This window comes from Sus scrofa, chromosome 2 (assembly GCF_054392235.1).
Source record: "Sus scrofa isolate SSC_HxYL_T2T_F1_AM1 chromosome 2, Sscrofa_HxYL_maternal_Yorkshire_Landrace_v2.0, whole genome shotgun sequence".
NCBI lineage: Eukaryota > Metazoa > Chordata > Mammalia > Artiodactyla > Suidae > Sus > Sus scrofa.
Window position 1 is genome coordinate 151,169,977 of NC_139384.1, and position 19,855 is coordinate 151,189,831.

General features: G+C 41.2%; 1 protein-coding gene across 5 annotated transcripts in view; it reads left to right on the plus strand.

Annotated features, from left to right (window-relative positions):
- Positions 1–19,855, plus strand: part of CTNNA1 (catenin alpha 1) — a 187,718-nt gene that overhangs the window by 19,993 nt on the left and 147,870 nt on the right. For all 5 annotated transcript variants that reach the window (XR_014838850.1, XR_014838852.1, XR_014838851.1 and 2 more), the window contains exons 2-3: positions 16,072–16,178; positions 18,128–18,323. Coding sequence is in view for 1 of the 5 variants with exons in the window: in XM_003123988.7 (XP_003124036.3) it covers positions 16,074–16,178; positions 18,128–18,323 (301 nt within the window). In the remaining 4 variants the exon portion in view is untranslated. The remainder of the gene's footprint in view (positions 1–16,071; positions 16,179–18,127; positions 18,324–19,855) is intronic.

Sequence of the window (19,855 nt, forward strand, 5' to 3'; positions counted from 1 at the left end):
AGGTTGGCTAGCTCTAGTAGGTTTTATAATAGATCTTGTGAAGGGATGCTCTGTAAGTTAATTGGAAAACTATAAACTGCCAAGAGTTTAAAAGTTATTTGTTTAGCTACTCTAAAAAACACCATTAATTGTTGAGAAGCAGAAGATATGACTAAGACTGAGGCAGGAACTTTGTCTGGGTAGGCTTGTAAATATTTTAAAACCAGATTGCATAAATTTAATTCAACTAATACTTTGCTCTGTATAAAGTACCCTTTGCTTAAAGTACCTTGCCAGCAACATAAGGCACATAAAGAAGCATATGCATAGTTACCATCTTTAAACTTAAAATACAGCTAGGAATACCAGAGGCTAAACCTGGGGAAAATTAATTACATTTAATGAAACAATTCAGAGGCTATTGAGAGATAAATTTTTTTTTTTTTTTTTTTTTTTGTCTTTTTTGCCATTTCTTGGGCCGTTCCTGCGGCATATGGCGGTTCCCAGGCTAGGGGACGAATCAGAGCTGTAGCCACCGGCCCACGCCAGAGCCACAGCAACGCGGGATCCGAGCCGCGTCTGCGACCTACATCACAGCTCATGGCAACGCCGGATCTTTTAACCCACTGAGCAAGGGCAGGGATCGAACCCGTAACCTCATGGTTCCTAATCGGATTCGTTAACCACTGCGCCACGACGGGAACTTGAGAGATAATTTAAATGAAAGGAATGCTAGGATTTCAGAGCTGGAACGTCTTGGAGCTTAGAATTCAGCTCCTTTCATTTTCTAGATGAGAAAACTGAGGTGAAAGATGAATACATAAATGACAAAGCTAGTTCCAGAAGCCATTTTCTTTCCAGAGAACATATTTTCACTAGACTTTAAATGTTCTACCTCTACCTTTTGAAATCCTTTTTAGGGTTGGGTTCACCAAAAGCATGACTTGGTTCCATAGTATAGTTTAATAAAATTCACTGTCACTCTTGGCAGGCTTTTGATTAAAGATGCTGCACAAGGCAGCCTGCTTTCATCATGGTTATTGAAAGACTTCAAAACGCACAGAATGGGTTCTCAATTTTCAAGTGTCTGTATATTTCAAGTTTCTCAATGGAAGTGAGTGAGTGATTCCTTTGCCTTAGCACCTTTAGTGGGAGCCTGAGTCTAGTGTTTTTTTATGAGGAGGCTGTAGACCTCAGACGTTATTTAAGAGGATTTGGAGTTCTGGAATGTAGAATCACGAAGGATTTGGGGATAGAATCTTGTTAGTGGTTGCAAAGTGGTGGACCAGCAGGGCAAACCCCGTTCTCAGACGTGATCGTTGGTCCCGGACAGTGGTAAGATTTTTTGGGGAACAAGTTGCAAACATTAAAGTTGGGAGATTTCACTAAAAATCTGCACCTTGGGATCTCTCTTTCTCTCTCTCTCTCTTTTTTTTTTTTTTTTTTTTTTTGGTGTGTGTGTGTCTTTTGTCTTTTGTCTCTTTTTAGGGCCACACCCAAGGCATATGGAGGTTCCCAGGCTAGGGGTTTAATTAGAGCTGTAGCCGACGGCCTACACCAGAGCCACAGCAACACCAGATCCGAGCCGTGTCTTCGACCTACACCACAGCCCAATCCTTAACCCACTGAGCGAAGCCAGGGATCGAACCCACAACCTCATGGTTCCTAGTCGGATTTGTTTCTGCTGTGCCACGACGGGAACTCTGGCACCTCTGGATCTCTTAAAAAATTGAATGACGTGCTAAACCGAGGACCGTGTGATAAAGATTGCCTAGAGCTCATGGGATGCTGGGCACGTGCTTTTTCCCATTTATTAGTCCCTAGTGGTTGCCCCAGACCCAGAGAGGTCGGGTGTCACTTGCAGTTCAGCAGTGTGCTTAACTCTGCCTTTTTTCCATTTAAGAAGAAAGTGACATTATTTTTTATTCCAGAGTATCAAAATTAGGAAAACAAAAGACCAAGAAGCCCCCCCCCCCGCTTTTTTCAAATTATCGACGTGTACAAATCTTCAGAGGACTCTTGTTCTTTCTCTCAGACAATCCTGGTTTTCTCCTAGTGTCTGAAGCCTCTTTGCCCTGACTGGATGGTCCAGTCCTCTCAGGCTTACTTTGGGCAGCTTGCTTCCTCTTCAAGTTCTCTCCAAACAGCTTTTCTTCTCTTTGGCAGCTTCCCTGAGGCCTGAGACCTTGTCTTTCAGCTCAGGACTCTCATCCTGGTCTCCAGTTTTGTTCATGGAGAAATCAGCCCAAGCCGTGGATTCTAAAGCATTAATAAGCATCTATGTATGGTGTTTGGACCTTGATTTGCTGGTTTTCAAAAGTTATCAAGTCCTCAGGTCCAGTCCCTTTCCCCAAGCAGGATTTGGGCTAAGTGCCTTTCCCTGGGCTCCTTTCAAGAAGGCTTTTATTTTAAGAAAAAAAATGAAAGCGTGTATTTCTTTGGGAAAGTGTATTGTATGTTGTACTTGCTTAATACTTAACATCCAGATGTAATCACATATCTGCTTGCAGCTAGCTTCACTTAACTTATCTCTTGACTGTTCCACAACGTTTGAAAGGTTTTCTGTTTTGTGATACAGGCTGGAATGTTAGGATACAGGAACTTGGGATCCATAGAGCAGATTCTTCCTTCTGAAATGTCTTTGACATTTGATGACTTTTGCTTAGGCACTTGTCAGCCTATAAAGGTTTACTGACTGGGCTGGTGAGTTTAGTGGTTAAATAACTTTTAAAAACCGAAGTATAGGAGTCCCTGTTGTGGCTTAGCAGCCTACGAATCTGATTAGCATTCCTGAGGATGTGGGTTTGATCCTGGCTTCGCTTGGTGGGTTAAGAATCACAAGTTGCCATGAATTGTGGTGTAGGTTGAAGACATGGCTCCGATCCCACATTGCTGTGGTAGTATAGGCAGGCACCTGCAGCTCATATTCGACCCTTAGCCCAGGAACCACAGGTGAGGTCCAAAAAAGCAAACAACAACAACAGCAACAACAAAAAAACCCAAAGCCATAGTATACTCTTGACATAGTATGAGTGTAGAGAGCAAATTTGCCCACTTGAGATGAAACAAATTCCCTGGAAACTGGCATTCTGTGTTACCAGGGTAAACAAATCCAAATTCCTTTAGGCATCCCATCTTCAGTGACTCTAGAATATTTTAGTGCTTAGATAAACATTTTACCTAAGTTAATTGTTACCTAAGAAATGTTAATTGTTACCTGCAGTAATACTTGCAGCAATATCTAACGGAGTTTACCTGTTGTGCCTCAGGCATGCATTTATGAGAGAAGGTACAAACATTTTTTGGCTGCTTCCATGGGATGCTAGAGTTTCCAGGCCAGTGATTGAAACCTTGCCACAGCAGGGACAAGGCTGAATCTCTAACTGCTAGGCTACCAGGGAACTCTAAACATAACTTTATATTAAAGTTGTCAGGAGTGCAGTTCTGCCTTGTCCTGGTCATTTTTCTAGCACAGGATTTAGGTGTCTGCTGGTGCTTTCTGTAGAGCCTAGAAGTGTGCTGTCTGATGAGGTAGTCACTAGTGGCTCTTTCACATTAATTAAAATGGAGTAAACACAAAAAGGCTGTTCTCAGCGACCGTAGCCACATTTCAAGACCCCTCTCTCCTCCTCCCCCCTCCCTTCTTTCCCTCCCCCCTGCTCCCCCTCCTTTTTCCTCTCCCCTCCTCCCCCTCCCTTCCCATCCCTCATTTCCCCTTCACTTTCCCTCTTCCCTGTGTCTTTTTCCCCCTCCTTTTCTTCTCCCTTCTTCCCACTCGCCCTCCCACTTTCCTTTGCTCTTTGTATGTATACATAGGCTCTATTTTTAAAATTTATGTTATTTTTGTCTCTTCGACGGCAGCTCCTGCGGCATATGGAGGTTCCCAGGCTATGCGTCCAGTCGGAGCTATAGCCGCTGGCCTACACCGGAGCCACAGCAACTCGGGATCTGAGCTGCGTCTGCAACCTACACCACAGCTCAACCGGATCCTTAACCCACTGAGCAAGGCCAGGGATGGAACCTGCAACCTCATGGTTTCCAGTTGGATTCGTTAACCACTGAGCCACAACGGGAACTCCAATAGGCTTTAATACGTTATTTTTTTCAGAACCATATGAAAGTAAGTTGAAGACTTCATGCTCGTATAACAAGGACATAGCTACTTTTGAATATTGGACATTGCTGCTTATTTCTTACTTGTTTTCTGCTTTAGAATCCCTGATCATATTTTATCAATTGTCTCAGTTTTTTTTCCTTCTAGTTACAGTTTCAGTCCAGAATGATTGTATTTACTTGTCATGTATTTTTAGCCTCTTTTTTTTTTTTTTTTGTCTTTTGTCTTTCTTCATTTCTGGTTTATAAACTGAAAGGAAATTAAGTCTTGCTCAGCTGTGGATTTGTTTTGTTTTTGTTTTTTTGTTTTGTCTTTTTGCCTTTTCTAGGGCCACTCTGGCGGCATATGGAGGTTCCCAGGCTAGGGGTGGAATCAGAGCTGTGGCTACCGGCCTACGCCACAGCCAGAGCAACTCAGGATCTGAGCCTTGTCTGTGACCTACACCACAGCTCACGGCAACACTGGATCCTTAGCCCACTGAGCCAGGCCAGGGATGGAACCTGCAACCTCATGGTTCCTAGTTGGATTCGTTTTCACTGCACCACAACGGGAACTCCCCTTCCCCTCTTTGTAATCAATAAACAAACAATCTGTAGGGAGTTGTTTATAAGACTGTAAATAGTCAGTTTCTTAGTAAACTTTCATCTGTTTGCTTTATTATTCTTTGATAATTCTTGGTGAGTATTTATTATGATAGTTCCTAGATGGTAATTTTTCTAAATAAATGTGTTATTCTTCCTATTTATTGGTTGATTTTTTTTTTTTTCTTTCTTTTCTTTAATGGCCACACCTGCAGTACATGGAAATTCTCAGGCAGGGGATTGAATCCCGGCTGCAGCTGTGGCAATGCCAAGGTCTTTTAACCCACTGTGCTCCGCTGAGGATCAAACCCGTGCCTCTGCAGCAGTCTGACTCTAAACCCACTGTGTCACAGTGGGAACCCCTGATTTCCTATTAAGGAATAACTTTACCTTCTTTATTTATATTACTTGGACTCATTTTATTCAGTGGATCGTGATCTGTTTAATTTAATCTTCACTTTAACCATCTAAAGATAATGATGGTAGCCCCCCCCTTTTTTTTAAGTAAATGATAGTCTTATAAATCAGGAAACAGGTTCAAAGTGGGTAAGTGATGATCAAACATGCCTTTTGATTTTATTGTCCTCTTTACACCTTGTAAAACATTCTGCTTATTTATTACAAAAATAACTTTCTAGGCATTCCTGTTGTGGCTCATTGGTAACGAACCTGACTAGTATCTATGAGGTTGTGGGTTCGATCCCTGGCCTCACTCAGTCGGTTAAGGATCCAGTGCAGCTGTGAGCTGTGGTGTGGGTTGCAGATGCAGCTCAGATCCTTGGTTGCTGCGGCTGTGGCACATACTTCAGCTGCAGCTCGGATTTGACCACCTAGCCTGGGAACTTCTGTATGTTGCAGGCATAGCGTAAAAAAGAAAAAAAAAAAAAAAACAAACCTTTCCAAAAGTCTGTGTGATTTTATTATAGCAGAAAATATAATTAAGAAAAAAGAATGTTAAAACCACCCATAATCCCCAACTCTTAAAAGTAATATCATTGTTAATATTATGGTTTCTGTATCCCCTTGCAGTTCTAATTCACACTGTTTTTGAAATCCGCTTTCTGTCTTCAGTAGTGTGTATTTTGAACATTTTCTCATAACTATAACATTTTCCCCATGTTTAAAATCGGAAATTTCAGGTATACCTACCCAGCCACACCACATATCCTCCATCTAGATTTAACAGTTATGAGTGTTTTTTCATAATTTCTTGGATTCGCTTCATATGTATTTTTAATTTTGATGCAGTCATCATTTAACCCATAAATATTTTGGCATGCACCTCCTAAAAATAGTTATTTTTCTATGTAGCCACAATTCATCATGACACCTATGAAACTGAAGAGTAATTCCATAATGTCACCTAGTATTTACTTACTTATATGGCCATACCCATGGCATGTAGTAATTCTCACGCCCGGGATCAAACCCGAGCCACAGCTGTAACCAGAGCTACAGCAGTGACATAGCTGGGCCACGAGGGAATTCTTCATCTAATATTTGTGTGGTTTTTCTGTTTGTTTTGTTTTTTGCTTTTTAGGCCCCTTACCTGTGGCATATGGAGGTTCCCAGCTTAGGTGTCGAATCGGACCTATAGCTGCTGGCCTACACCACAGCTCATGGCGACACTGGATCCTTAACCCACTGAGCAAGACCAGGGATCGAATCCTCCACCTCATGGTTCCTAGTTGGATTCGTTTCTGATGCACCACAATGGGAACTCCAATCAATTTAATATTTGATATTAAAAATTTGGAGTTCCTGTCGTGGCTGAGCGGTTAATGAATCTGAGTTGATTAACAATGTTTTGTAAATTCCTGCTGTACAACAGAGTGATTCAGTTTTATATATATATATATATATATATATATATATACACACACACACACTTAAAAAACATAACATATTCTTTTGCATTATGGTTTATCATAGGACATGAATAAAGTTCCGTGTACTCTCCAGTAGGCCCTTGCTGTTTATCTCCGCTGTACGTCATAGCTTACATCTGTTAACCCCAACCTCCCACCCCATGCCTCCCCCATTCCCCTTCCCTCTGGCAACCACAAATCAGTTCTCCTTGCCCAAAGTCTTTTTTTTCCTTTCTTTCTTTCTTTTTAGGGTTGCACCTGTGGCATGTGGAAGTTCCCAGGCTAGGGGTTAAATTGGAGCTGCAATTGCAGGCATATGCCACCGCCACAGCAACATGGGATCCGAGCCACATCTGCAACCTACACCACAGCTCATAGCAATGAGGGATCCTTTAACCCACTGAGTGAGGCCAGGGATGGAACCTGCATCCTCATGGATACTAGTCAGCTTTGTAACTTGAGCCACAATTGCAACTCCCCAGATTCCATATATGATTGATATCATATGGAATTTGTCTTTCTCTGACTTACTTCACTTATACTAAGTGACTTATTATCACTTAGTATGATAATCTCTAGTTGCTGTGAATGGCATTATTTCATTGTTATTTGTGGCTGAATAGTATTCCGTTGTATATATGTACTGCATCCTCTTTATCCATTCGTCTCTCAGTGGATTTTTAGATTGTTTCTACATCTTGGCTATTGTGGACGGTGGTGCAGTGAACATAGGGGTGCATATGTATCTCTTTGAATTATAGTTTTGTCTGGACTTATGCTTAGAAGTGCAGTTGCTGGATCGTATGGTAACTCTATTTTTAGTTTTCTGAGGTACCTCCATATTGTTTTTCATAGTAGTTGTACCAATTTACATTCTCACCAACAATGTGAGAGGGTTCCCTTTTCTCTGCACCTGCTCCAGTATTTGTTACTTGTAGACTTATTTTATTTATTTATTTATTGTCTTTTTGCCTTTTTCTGTGGCTGCTCCCACGGCATATGGAGGTTCCCAGGCTAGGGGTCGAATCAGAGCTGTAGCCACCAGCCTACACCACAGCCACAGCAACGTGGGATCTGAGGTGCATCTGTGACCTACACCACAGCTCACGGCAACGCCAGATCCTTAACCCACTGAGCAAGGCCAGGGGTTGAACCTGCAGCCTCGTGGTTCCTAGTCGGATTTGTTAACCACTGAGCCACGACGGGAACTCTTTGTTACTTGTACTCTTTGTTACTTTGTACTTTATGATGACCATTCTGAAGGTGTGAGGTGTGGTACCTCATTGCAGTTTGAGTTTGTATTTTTCTGATAAGTAGCGATTTCAGGCAGTTTTCATGTGCCTATTGGTCATCCATATGTCTTCTTTGGAGAAATGTCTATTTAGGTCTTGTACCCATTTTTCAGTTGGGTTGTTTGTTTCTTTGTTGTTGAGGTGTATGAGTTGCTTATGTATTTTTGAAATTAAGCCCTCTACAAATGTCTTAATAGTTTTTTGTTTTAAACCAGAATCCAAAAAAGTACATGTATTGCATTGGATTCCTACTTCTCCTGAGTCTTTTTAGTCTGTTATGCTCCCCACCACAGTATTGACCTAATGGCCCCTTTGTCTTGGGGAATGCCTTACACTCTGGATTTGTCTGTTTCCTCATGGTGTTGCTTACCATGTCTCTGTATTCTCTGTAAATTTCTATATTTCATGTAAACGTGAAATTCAATCTAGGTGAGGGTTTCTTAACCTGCACTGAATGTGCATAGAAACATTTTTTCTTTGTTGTTGTTATTAATAGGAATTTGGCATTTCCTTCTTTTTCTTTTTCTTTTTCTTTTTGGCTGTGCTCATGAAATGCAGAATTCCTGGGCCAGGGATTGAACCCTCTCTGCAGCAGTGACCTGAGCGATGGCAGTGCCCACCCTGGATCCTTAACCCTCCAAGCCAGCAGGGAACTCCTTTCTATTAGTAATGCAAAAGACAAACTCCATTTTTCAGTTGAACTTGTAACTTTGTCCCACCAGCGCATATTCATTATACTTTGAAGTGGGTGGTTACCAGACTTCTTGACATCTTATCTAATGTGTTAATAAAGAGCAAGTATATTCTCCATCACACATTTGTTTGTAAAGTATTTGATAACTAAATTTTGATATATTTCTCTTATAATCCTTTGAATTGTATTACGTGCATTTAAAAACGGTTCTGAGAAAGGGTCTGTAGCTGTACTGTGCAATGCAGAATCCGCTAGCCACATGAGGCTGTTGAGCACTTGAAATGTGGCTTGTCAGAATGTGCCTTAAGTGTAAAATGTTTCCCGGATTTCCAGCACTTAATGCTTATGTAAAATAATCTCTAATTTAAAAAAGTGTTGGGGGAGTTCTGTCATGGCTCAGTGGGTTAAGAACCTGACTAGTATCCATGAGGATGCAGGAGGATGTGGGTTCAATCCCTGCCCTCATTTAGTGGGTTAAAGGATCCCTCATTGCTGTGAGTTATGGGTGTAGGTTGTAGACACGGCTCGGATCTGGTGTTGCTGTGGTGTAGGCCAGCAGCTGCAGCTCCAATTCAACCCCTAGCCTGGGAACTTCCATATGCTGCAAGTGTGGCCCTAAAAAAGACCAAAAAAAAAAAAAAAAAGACTAAAGGGAAAGATTTAAGCCAAAATACCAAGTAAAGCATTGCTTCTAAAAGTAGTGCCTGGGAACTTTCATAGGCTGCAGGTGAGACCCTAAAATGAAGAAGAAAAAAACCCACTGGGAGTTCCTTGGTGGCTCAGTGGGTTAAGGATCCAGCATTGTCACTGCTGTGGCTCAGGTCATTGCTGTGACTTGGGTTTAATACCTGGCCCCGAGCTTCTGCATGCCCAGGGAGGGTATAGCCAAAAAAACAAAAAACAAACAAAAAACCCCAAAAAACAAAAGAAGAGTTCCTGTTGTGGCTTAGTGGTAATGAATCCGACTAGTATCCATGAGGACATGGGTTTGATCCTTGGCTCTGCTCAGGGGTTAAGGATCTGCCATTTCTGTGAGCTATGCTGTGGGTTGCACACATGGCTCAAATCTGGTGTATGCCGTGGCATAGGCCAGCAGCTGCAGCTCTGTTTGACCCCTAGCCTGAGAACTTCTGTATGCCGTGGGTGCTGCCCTTAAAAAAAAACAAAGACCACACAAAAAAAACTGATTACACATTGAAATAATAATATTTTGGATATACTATTTTAAAGAAAATACATTATTGAAATTTCATGAGTTTCTTTATACTTTCTTATCATGGTTACTAGACAACTTTAAATTATGTAAGTGGTTGCATTATGTTTCTTTTGGACAACATTGGTCTATAGGCTTTGCTAGACTACTGAAGGGATTCATGCATTGAAATTAGAATTTGTTACTATTTTTTTTTTTTTTTTTTTGTGACCACACCTGTGACATACAGAAGTTCCCAGGGTAGGGGTTGAATTGGAGCTGTAGCTGCAGCTTATGCCACAGCAATACCAAATCTGAGCCATATCTGTGACCTTTAGTGTAGCTTGCAGCAATGTCCGAACCTTAACCCACTGAACCTGCATCCTCATGAAGACTATGTTGGGTTCTTAACTCAGTGAGCCACAATGGGAACTCCTGAAATTAGAATTTAGAATCCCTATGTAGAGACTTTACTAGACTCAGGTTAAACAGTTAATTTAGGCTGCACTTAGAGCATGTGGAAGTTCTTGGGCCAGGGATCAGACCTGTGCCACAGCAGTGATCCGAGCTCCTGAAGTAACAATGCCAGATCCTTAACTCTGTGCCGCAGGGGAACTCATAAACACTTAATTTTTAAAAAAATTTTTCTATTATAGCTGATTTACAGTGTTCTGTCAGTTTTCTACTGCACAGCAAGGTGACCCAGTGACACATACATGTATACATTCTTTTTTCTCACTTTATCAGGCTCCATCACAAGTAACCAGACAGTTCCCAGTGCTATACAGCAGGATCGCATTGCTTATCCATTCTAAAGCCAATAGTTTACATCTCTTAACCCCAAATTCCCAGTCCCTCCCACTCTCTCCCCCTCCTTCGCAACTACAAGTCTGTTCTCCATGTCCATGATTTTCGTTTCTGTGGAAAGGTTCATTTGTGCCATATATTAGATTCCAGATACAAGTGAAATCATATGATATTTTTCTTTCTCTTTCTGACTTACTTAGTATGAGAGTCTCTAGTTCTATCCATGTTGCTGCAAATGGCATTATTTTGTTCTTTTTTATGGCCGAGTAGTATTTCATTGTGTATATCTACCACATCTTCTTAATCCAGTCATCTGTCGATGGACACATGGAACATGTGTCTTTTTCAAGGCAAGTTTTGTCTGGATATATGCCCAAGAGTGGGATTGCTGGGTCATATGGTAGTTCTATGTATAGTTTTCTAAGGTGCCTCCATATTGTTTTCCATAGTGGTTGTACCGATTTACATTCCCACCAGCAGTGCAGGAGGGTTCTGTTTTTTTTTTTTTTGTCTTTTTGCCTTTTCTAGGGCTGCTCCTATGGTATATGGAGGTTCCCAGGCTCTAGGGGTCTAATCGGAGCTGTAGCCACTGGCCTACGCCACAGCAATGTGGGATCTTAGCCACGTCTTCGACCTACACTACAGCTCATGGCAACGCAGGATCCTTAACCCACTGAGCAAGCACAGGGATCGAACCCGCAACCTCATGGTTCCTAGTCAGATTCGTTAACCACCGTGCCACAATGGGAACTCCAGGAAGTTTCCCTTTTACCCATACCCTCTCCAGCATTTATTATTTTTGGACTTATTAATGATGGCCATTCTGACTAGTGTGAGGTGGTACCTCATTGTAGTTTTGATTTGCATTTCTCTAATAATCAGTGATGTTGAGCATTTTTTTCATGTGTTTGTTGGTCATCTGTATATCTTCTTTGGAGAAATGCCTATTCAGGTCTTTTGCCCATTTTTCAGTGGGGTTGTTGGTTTTTTTGCTGTTGTTTGTATATTTTTGAGATTAAGCCCTTGTCAGTTGCATCATTTGAAACTATTTTCTCCCATTCCTTAGGTTGTTTTTAGTGGTTTCCTTTGCTGTTGCAAAAGCTTGTCAGTTTGATTAGGTCCCATTGGTTTATTTTTGCTTTTATTTCTGTTGCTTTGGGAGACTGACCTGAGAGAACATTTGTAAGGTTGATAGCAGAGAAATGTTTTGCATATGTTCTCTTCTAGGAGCTTGATGGTGTCTTGTCTTACATTTAAGTTTTTAAGCCGTTTAGAGTGCATGGTGTGAGGATGTGTTCCAGTTTCATTGATGTACGTGAGGCCATCCAGTTTTCCCAGCACCACTTGCTGAAAAGACTATTTTTTCCCCATTTTATGTTCTTGCCTTCTTTGTTGAAGATTAATTGACTGTCTGGGTTCATTTCTAGGTTCTCTATTCTGTTCATTGGTCTGTTACGTCTGTTTTGGTACAGTAACACACTGTCTTGGTGACTGTGGCTCTGTAATATTGCTTGAAGTTTGGGAAAGTTATGCCTCCTGCTTGGTTTTTGTTCCTCAAGATTGCTTTGGCAATTCTGGGCCTTTTGTGGTTCCATATAAATTTTTGGATTGTTTGTTCTAGATCTATGAAAAATGTCATGGGTAATTTGATAGAGATTGCTTTGAATCTGTAGATTGCTTTGGGTAGTATGGCCATTTTTACAATATTAATTTTTCCAACCCAGGAGCATGGACTATCTTTCCATTTCTTTGCATCCTTTTGAATTTCCTTGATTAATGTTTTATGGTTCTCGGCATATAAGTCTTTTACATCCTTGGACAGGTTTATTCCCAGGTATTTGATTTTTTTGGGAGTGCAATTTCAAAAGGTATTGTATTTTTGTATTCCTTTTCTAATATTTCATTGTTAGTATACGGAAATGCGACTGATTTCTGAATGTTAATCTTATATCCTGCTACTTTGCTGAATTTGTTGATCGGTTTGAGTAGTTTTTGGGTTGAGTTCTTAGGGTTTTCTATATATAGCATCATGTCATCTGCATACAGTGACAGTTTTACCTCTTCTCTTCCAATTTGGATACCTTGTGTTTCTTTTGTTGTGTGATTGCTGTGGCTAGGACTTCCAATACTATGTTGAATAACAGTGGTGAGAGTGGGCATCCTTGTGTTGTTCCAGATTTTAGTGGGAAGACTTTTAGTTTTTCTCCATTGAGTATTATATTTGCTGTGGGTTTGTCATAAATAGCTTTTTATTATATTAAGGTATGTTCCCTCTCTACCCACTTTGGTAAGAGTTTTGATCATGAATGGACGTTGGACTTTGTCAAATGCTTTTTCTGCATCTATTGAGATGATCATGTGGTTTTTGACTTCTGTTAATGTGGTGTATGATGTTGATTGATTTGCGTATGTTGAACCATCTTTGTTAACCTGGGATGAATCCCATCTGGTCGTGGTGTATGATCTTTTTTCTTTGTTGTTGGATTCAGTTGGCTAAAATTTCGTTGGTTGAGATTTGTTGCATCTATATTCATCAGAGATATTGGTCTATAGTTTTCTTTTTTCGTGGTATCTTTTGTCTGGTGTTGGTATTAGGGTGATGGTGGCATCATAGAATGTCTTTGAGAGTGTTCCTTCTTCAACCTTTTGGAAAAGTTTAAGGAGGATGGGTTATCAGTTCCTCTTTGTATGTTTGATAAACACTTAATTTTGCTGTTGTACAGCTAAATTTGTTCAGTTTATAGTAATACTGAGGCTCTTGAAAAACATCTAAATCCTTTTTTTCATCAAGAATGCTTTTTAGAGCATGTTAAGCCACTTCCTCTTGCATTATATTAGGCATATAATAACAGAGTTGCCTTATTAGTAATGCCGAGTTCAGTTATTTAAGTGGATGAGCAGTAGATCAACATGTAAAGATATATCTTGCCCCTTTTGTTATTACTATCCTGTCAGGTGATCTTTTGACACCTTCCAAGTATCCTGTTCTCCAGTAGTACCTGTTGGTGTTAACGTCCATTGATAATCTTTCTTTGAATCAGTGATCACACTGAGTTTACAAAATGGTCATTTTCTAATTCTACTCTATATTCATGGTAGAGAAATTCTCTTCTTACCCTCTTTCCCAACTTTTGAGGATCCCTGTGGTCATAGAATAGCTGCCATTGAATAACTGGGCAGTTACAGTTACCGAGTATTGTTCATATTCAACTTGTACATTTAGCCAAATAGGGCCTTTGGTTCCAGTATCCCGGCCTAGGGAAGTTCCCAGGCTAGGGGTTGAATTGGAGCTGCAGCTGCTGGCCTACACCACAGCCACAGCAGCTCGGGATCCGAGCCACATCTGTGACCTACACACCGTAGTCACGGCAGTGCTGGATTCCTGACCCATTGAGTGAGGCCAGGGATTGAACCCGCATCCTCATGGATACTAGTCAGGTTCCTTTCTGCTGCGCCACAATGGAAGCTCCCCTAGTATTTTTTTGATAGGATCTGTTAGTCTTTGTGCCTTTCCTTGCTTTCTGCAAAGTAGTCTCTATCAGACCTTGAAAAAGCCTTTTTTTGTTTGTTTTTTGTAAAAGGAAATTATATTTAATAGAAATAAAGACCTGGGTGGTGAGAACACTTTTTTCCCCCTAAATTTTGTCAACATAGTTTGTTAAGAGCAACAGTGTCCCATTATGCTGTTGGTTGTGTCATTTATTTATTCTTTGATTTGCTGTTTAAAATTTAAGTGGTTTCCAGTTTTTAATGATTGTATCCCATGCTGTTACGAACATCATTGTATCCAAGTTTCCATGCACCTTAATTTTTCCTTTAGCACCAGAGGTAGAATTTCCGATTCCTAAGAACGCACCCTTTTAAGGTTTTATATTTCTATCAACAGTTTGTTATTTGGAAAGTAGGAAAGTTTATATTGGTATTTACCTCACCTGTTTTTTTTTTTTTGTCTTTTTGCCATTTCTTTGGCTGCTCCCGCAGTATATGGAGGTTCCCAGGCTAGGGGTTGAATCAGAGCTGTAGCCGCCACCTACACCAGCTCATGGCAACGCCGGATCCTTAACCCACTGAGCAAGGCCAGGGATCGAACCCACAACCTCATGGTTCCTAGTTGGATTCGTTAACCACTGCACCACGACAGGAACTCCAGCCTCACCTGTTTTTATGTTTTTCCTTTGGTCTTTGAGGCACTGCCATGACTCTATGATTATGATTATGGTTTTGTCTGCGCCGGTGGCATGCTGACGTTCCTGGGTCAGGGATTGAACCCCATACCTTCACTGGATCCCCAGCCTGCTGTGTCACCAGGGAACTCCAAGGCACTACTTTTTTCTTGCTTTTTCTTTTTTGGCTGCGTGTGGAGCTCCCAGGCTGGGGACTCAGGATCCGATCCGAGTTGCAGTTGCCACCTGTGCTACAGCTGCGGCAGTGCCAGATCCTTTAACCAACTGTGCTGGGCAGGAGGTGGAACCTGCAACCTGGCACTGAAGAGACAGCGCCGATCCTGTTGTACCAGACACAGCAGGAACTCCTCCTAGGCACTGCGTTTATTTATTTATTTTCTTTGTTGGCCTCCCCACGCCATGTGGAGTTCCCAGGCCAGGAATCAGATCCGAGCCACAGTTGTGACCTAATCCACATCTGTGGGAATCCTTAACCCACTGTGCTGGGCCAGGGGTTGAAACTGCGTCCCAGTGCTGCCCAAGAAGCAAATGCTTTACTTGGTCTTTTTAGGGCTGTATTCACGGCATATGAAAGTTCTGAGGCTAGGGGTCGAATCAGAGCTGGAGCTGCCAGCCTACACCACAGCCACAGCAACGTGGGATCCAAGCCTTGTCTGCAACCTACACCGCAGCTCACAGCCACGCTGGATCCTTAATCCCCTGAGCGGGGCCAGGAATCGAACTAATATCCTAACGGAGCCACCTTGGGAACTCCTTTCCCTTTAGTCTTAAAGCCTCTGTCTGATGGAAGTTTACCTTGACATTAATACACCGATATTTGACTAAGTGAGACTTGAAATTTCTTCTGGCCGTGAGTGATAACAGCTGCAGACGCAGAGGGCAGCAGACTTAAGCATCATGTGTTAATACAATAAGACAAGGTGTTCTCTTCAGAAAGAAGAGAAAAACCAAAAAATGAAGTGAAATTTCCTTTTAGATAATAGTGTACTATAAATGTGGAGTAAGACAAACCAGAATCTCTGTATTAGCCTTCTTTCACTGTAGCTTTTCATCCTGATTCTAAGTCTGTATGGAAAAACTGGAGGTAAAAGTGTGTTGGTGCCTGAGAAGCCTCAAGGGAAAAGTTCTATGTGTTTGAAAATGCCCTCTTACAGTTCCCCTAATGTTTATAACCTCAAAATCTTAAGTACAAGACGTTGTAAGAGCTATTGGGCCTTCATGTGCAGGCTAGTAAACATTTTTTTCACCTTGTGATTTTGGCTTTCCTGGTATAAAAGTCCTTGAGTAGGAGAAGAAGTATTCTATGTTTCATGTTTGTGTTTGAAATTTGCCTAACTTTGGCTTTTTGTTTCTCTTTCAGAAATGACTGCTGTTCACACAGGCAACATAAACTTCAAATGGGATCCCAAGAGCCTAGAGATCAGGACTCTGGCAGTTGAAAGACTGTTGGAGCCTCTTGTCACCCAGGTAAGAATCTGCCAGCAAATACATAGTTGTAACATGGTGCCATAGCAAAGGCCTGGGTCACAAACACGGGGCAAGGTTATTTAGTTCAAGTCTTTTTTTTTCTTTCATTTTTTTAAAGTTTTATTGAAGTATAGTTGGTTAACAGTGTTCTGATAATTTTGCTGTACAACAAAGTGATTCAGTTATATGTATACACATGTCCATTTTTTTTTTTCAGATTCTTTTCTCATAAGAGTGATAGTTTTATTGATTTTTTTTTTTTTTTTTTTTTTTTTTGGCCTCGCCACCTGAAAGTTCCCCAGGTCGGGGATCAAACCCAAGTCACAGCAGTGACAATGCTGGATCCTTAACCTGCTGAGCCACCAGGGAACTCCTCAAAGCCTTAATTGGAGGGTGAGTTTAGGCTGATAGTAATGAGCTAGTTTAGGGAGTTCCCATCGTGGCGCAGCAGAAGCAAGTCTGACTAGGAACCATGAGGTTGTGGGTTCGATCCCTGGCCTCGCTCAGTGGGCTAAAGATCTGGCATTGCCGTGAGCTGTAGTGTAGGTCAAAGATGTGGCTTGGATCTGGCATTGTTGTGGCTGTGGTGTAGGCTGGCAGCAACAGCTCCGATTGGACCCCTAGTCTTGGAACCTCCATATGCTTCGGGTGTGGTCCTAAAAAGACAAAAAAAAACCAAAAAAAAAAAACCAAAAAAAAAGTAATGAGCTAGTTCGTCTCGAATAACAATTAAATATTGATGTGTGGATTCATTTGGCCCATAGTTGCTGCCGTTTTCTTCAGTCTTATTGACAGTAATAGGGGCTAGTTGTATGTAGTGCCACTACCCTATATGTTTCAATGTACTTGAAAGCATTTCCAAGAAAGAGAGGATATGGAGCTTTGACCATTAAATCTCTTCGTCCTGCTTAACACACTTTTTGTTGTCTAGGATCAATTAGCAGGTCATTTAATTTGAGGGTGTAGGTTTGGAATGTTCTAAGTGCAGATACCACAATGTGATGACAGTAATTGTTGGCTCCTAACTGCACTTTTAGTGTTTTGGAACATTTTACTCTGTGTGTGTGTGTGTGTGTGTGTGTGTGTGTGTGTGTGTGTTGTGTGTGTGTGTGTGTGAAAAAGAGAGGGAAAGAGGGCGTGAGTGCCAAAATGAGACGTAGTGACATGTGCTGCCTTTTAAAAAAGACTCCATTCTAGTGCATAAATATAAACTAGTATTATAAATAAATAAGCAAGCAAGTAGGAGTGTGGTAAGCCTAGAATATTTACTTCCTTGGAGCCCATCTGCTGCAGCTCTCAGTGGGTCTTTGCGGGGCAGATTCCCCTAAAAACAAATCTTGAGTCACCTTCAGCCTACAGATCGTCTGGTATTATGTGCATTAACGATGGGTAATGTCTAAGGCTTAAAATACCGTCACAGGAGGTTGCTTTGGGCAGTCATCCTTTCTTTATTAAGGACCTTTCCTCATTAGTTGCTGAGATTTGTGTGAATAAGCTATGAAAAAATTTCAGAAGCACGTTGTCTTAAAACATTTTGTAGACGTTTAAAACCTAGAAAAATGTAACCTTCAGGCAAAGCTAATTAAGTTCATTGTTAACATCTTTTTAAACTTTCTGACATACAGTAGAGATGTGTAGCTTGTTTGTTAGCAGTTTTTAATTTGTAAAACCTAATGATCATGTTTGCGGAATTAAAGTATTTATTATATTCCTTACCTTAGACATTGAGACAGATAATTATTTTGGAAGCTAAATAGAGTATCATTCCCAGAGATCTTAAACATGCAGAGAGTTGTATGTTACTTGTAAATCTTTAGTGGAATCTCAAAAGTATGGTTCTTCATCTTATTATGAATGACTTATTCTTGCTATCTTTAAAGATATTAGTCTTTCTGCTTTTTTTTAAATTTTAATTGACTACAATTTAATTTTCAAAAATGAAATTTTAGGTTACAACTCTGGTAAACACCAATAGTAAGGGACCCTCCAATAAGAAGAGAGGTCGTTCTAAGAAGGCTCATGTGTTGGCTGCATCTGTTGAACAAGCAACTGAGAATTTCTTGGAGAAGGGGGATAAAATTGCGAAGGAGAGTCAGTTTCTCAAGGAGGAGCTTGTGGCTGCTGTGGAAGATGTTCGAAAACAAGGTAGGTCAATAGTGCTATTTATGTATAGAGAGGTAGGTCTTTCTAGAAAAATAATCCTTAAAGGTGACTTTTTTGTGGTCAATATTTTCATTCTCACGTGCTTGCTGGTTGCTCAGGTAACTTAGAATATTCAGTTATTGGAGATGTATTAAGTTGTACTGGCTTAAGCTTATATGCAAACAAAGGAATGTCTTTTTTGGAGATGTTCTACTGAGTCCACTTCTCTTGGGTGTTCCAGGTAATAGTAGAGTCTTAAAAACGTTATAACACAATTTGATAGAAAATAAATGGGTCAGAGGTTCATCTTTTATCCTAGGTAACATCTCTTAGCTCATGCTGAAGGTATAGGGCTAAGGAAATGGAAAAAAGTCCAGCCATTCTGAAACTACCCTAGAAATGGCCTCATTTTGTCCAACTGGTGTGTTAAATCAGCCATGCATATCTGCGCTTGTTTGAGTTTGAAGTAATTTAAATGTGAGCTTAAAGGAATCATGTTTTGGGAAACTTAGAAGTAATAAAAAGTGATATTGTAACTCATGGCTTACCAGTGGTTACTATAAAAAGTGTCATCACTGTGATGCTGCAACACAAGTAGGATAAGGAGGACAGACATTCAGTCTGGAAGATTAACTTCTTTTTTTTTTTTTTTTTTTTTGTCTTTTGTTGTTGTTGCTATTTCTTGGGCCGCTCCCACGGCATATGAAGGTTCCCAGGCTAGGGGTTGAATCGGAGCTGTAGCCACCGGCCTACAGCCAGAGCCACAGCAACGCGGGATCCGAGCTGCGCCTGCAACCCACACCACAGCTCACGGCAACGCCGGATCGTTAACCCACTGAGCAAGGGCAGGGACCGAACCTGCAACCTCATGGTTCCTGGTCGGATTCGTTAACCACTGCGCCACGACGGGAACTCCAAGATTAACTTCTTGAAACCTGTCCTTTTGTGTTAAACATCTGGTCCAGCGTGAGGACTTCAACAAAAACTTCGGTCTTTTTGTTGTGGTTTTGTTTTTAGGACTGTGGGCTGTCCGCTAAGGTGAACTGACTCCCTAACCCTTGCATGTACTTCTGGCCTTGGTGAACCTGGGTGGCTCTGAAAGCGGACAGCAGTGTGCACAGTACCTTGGAGTCTTTAGTCACATCCCCTGTGATAGTACCCAAAGGGCAGTGCACTGAATGGAGATGCCGTCTCCAGTTGTTCTGAGTTTGTGAATAAATATTTCTAACACAGCAAATGACGAGAACATTTAAGTTCCTTGATACTAGCTAGGTGGATGTATTAGTTTTCTCTGGCTGCCATAATAAATTACTACAAACTTGGTAGCTTCAAACAACAGAAATTAATTTTTTTGAAGTTCTGGAGGTCAGATGTCTGAAATCAAGGTGTCAGTAGTGTGTATTCTTTCTTGGGGGCTTAGATGAGGAATCTGTTCTGTTTTCTTTCCTAGCTGCTGGTTGTTGCTGGCGTTCCTTGGCTTATGGACACACCACTCCCCTCTCTGACTTTTCCCCCCTATGGTATTCTGTATTCTC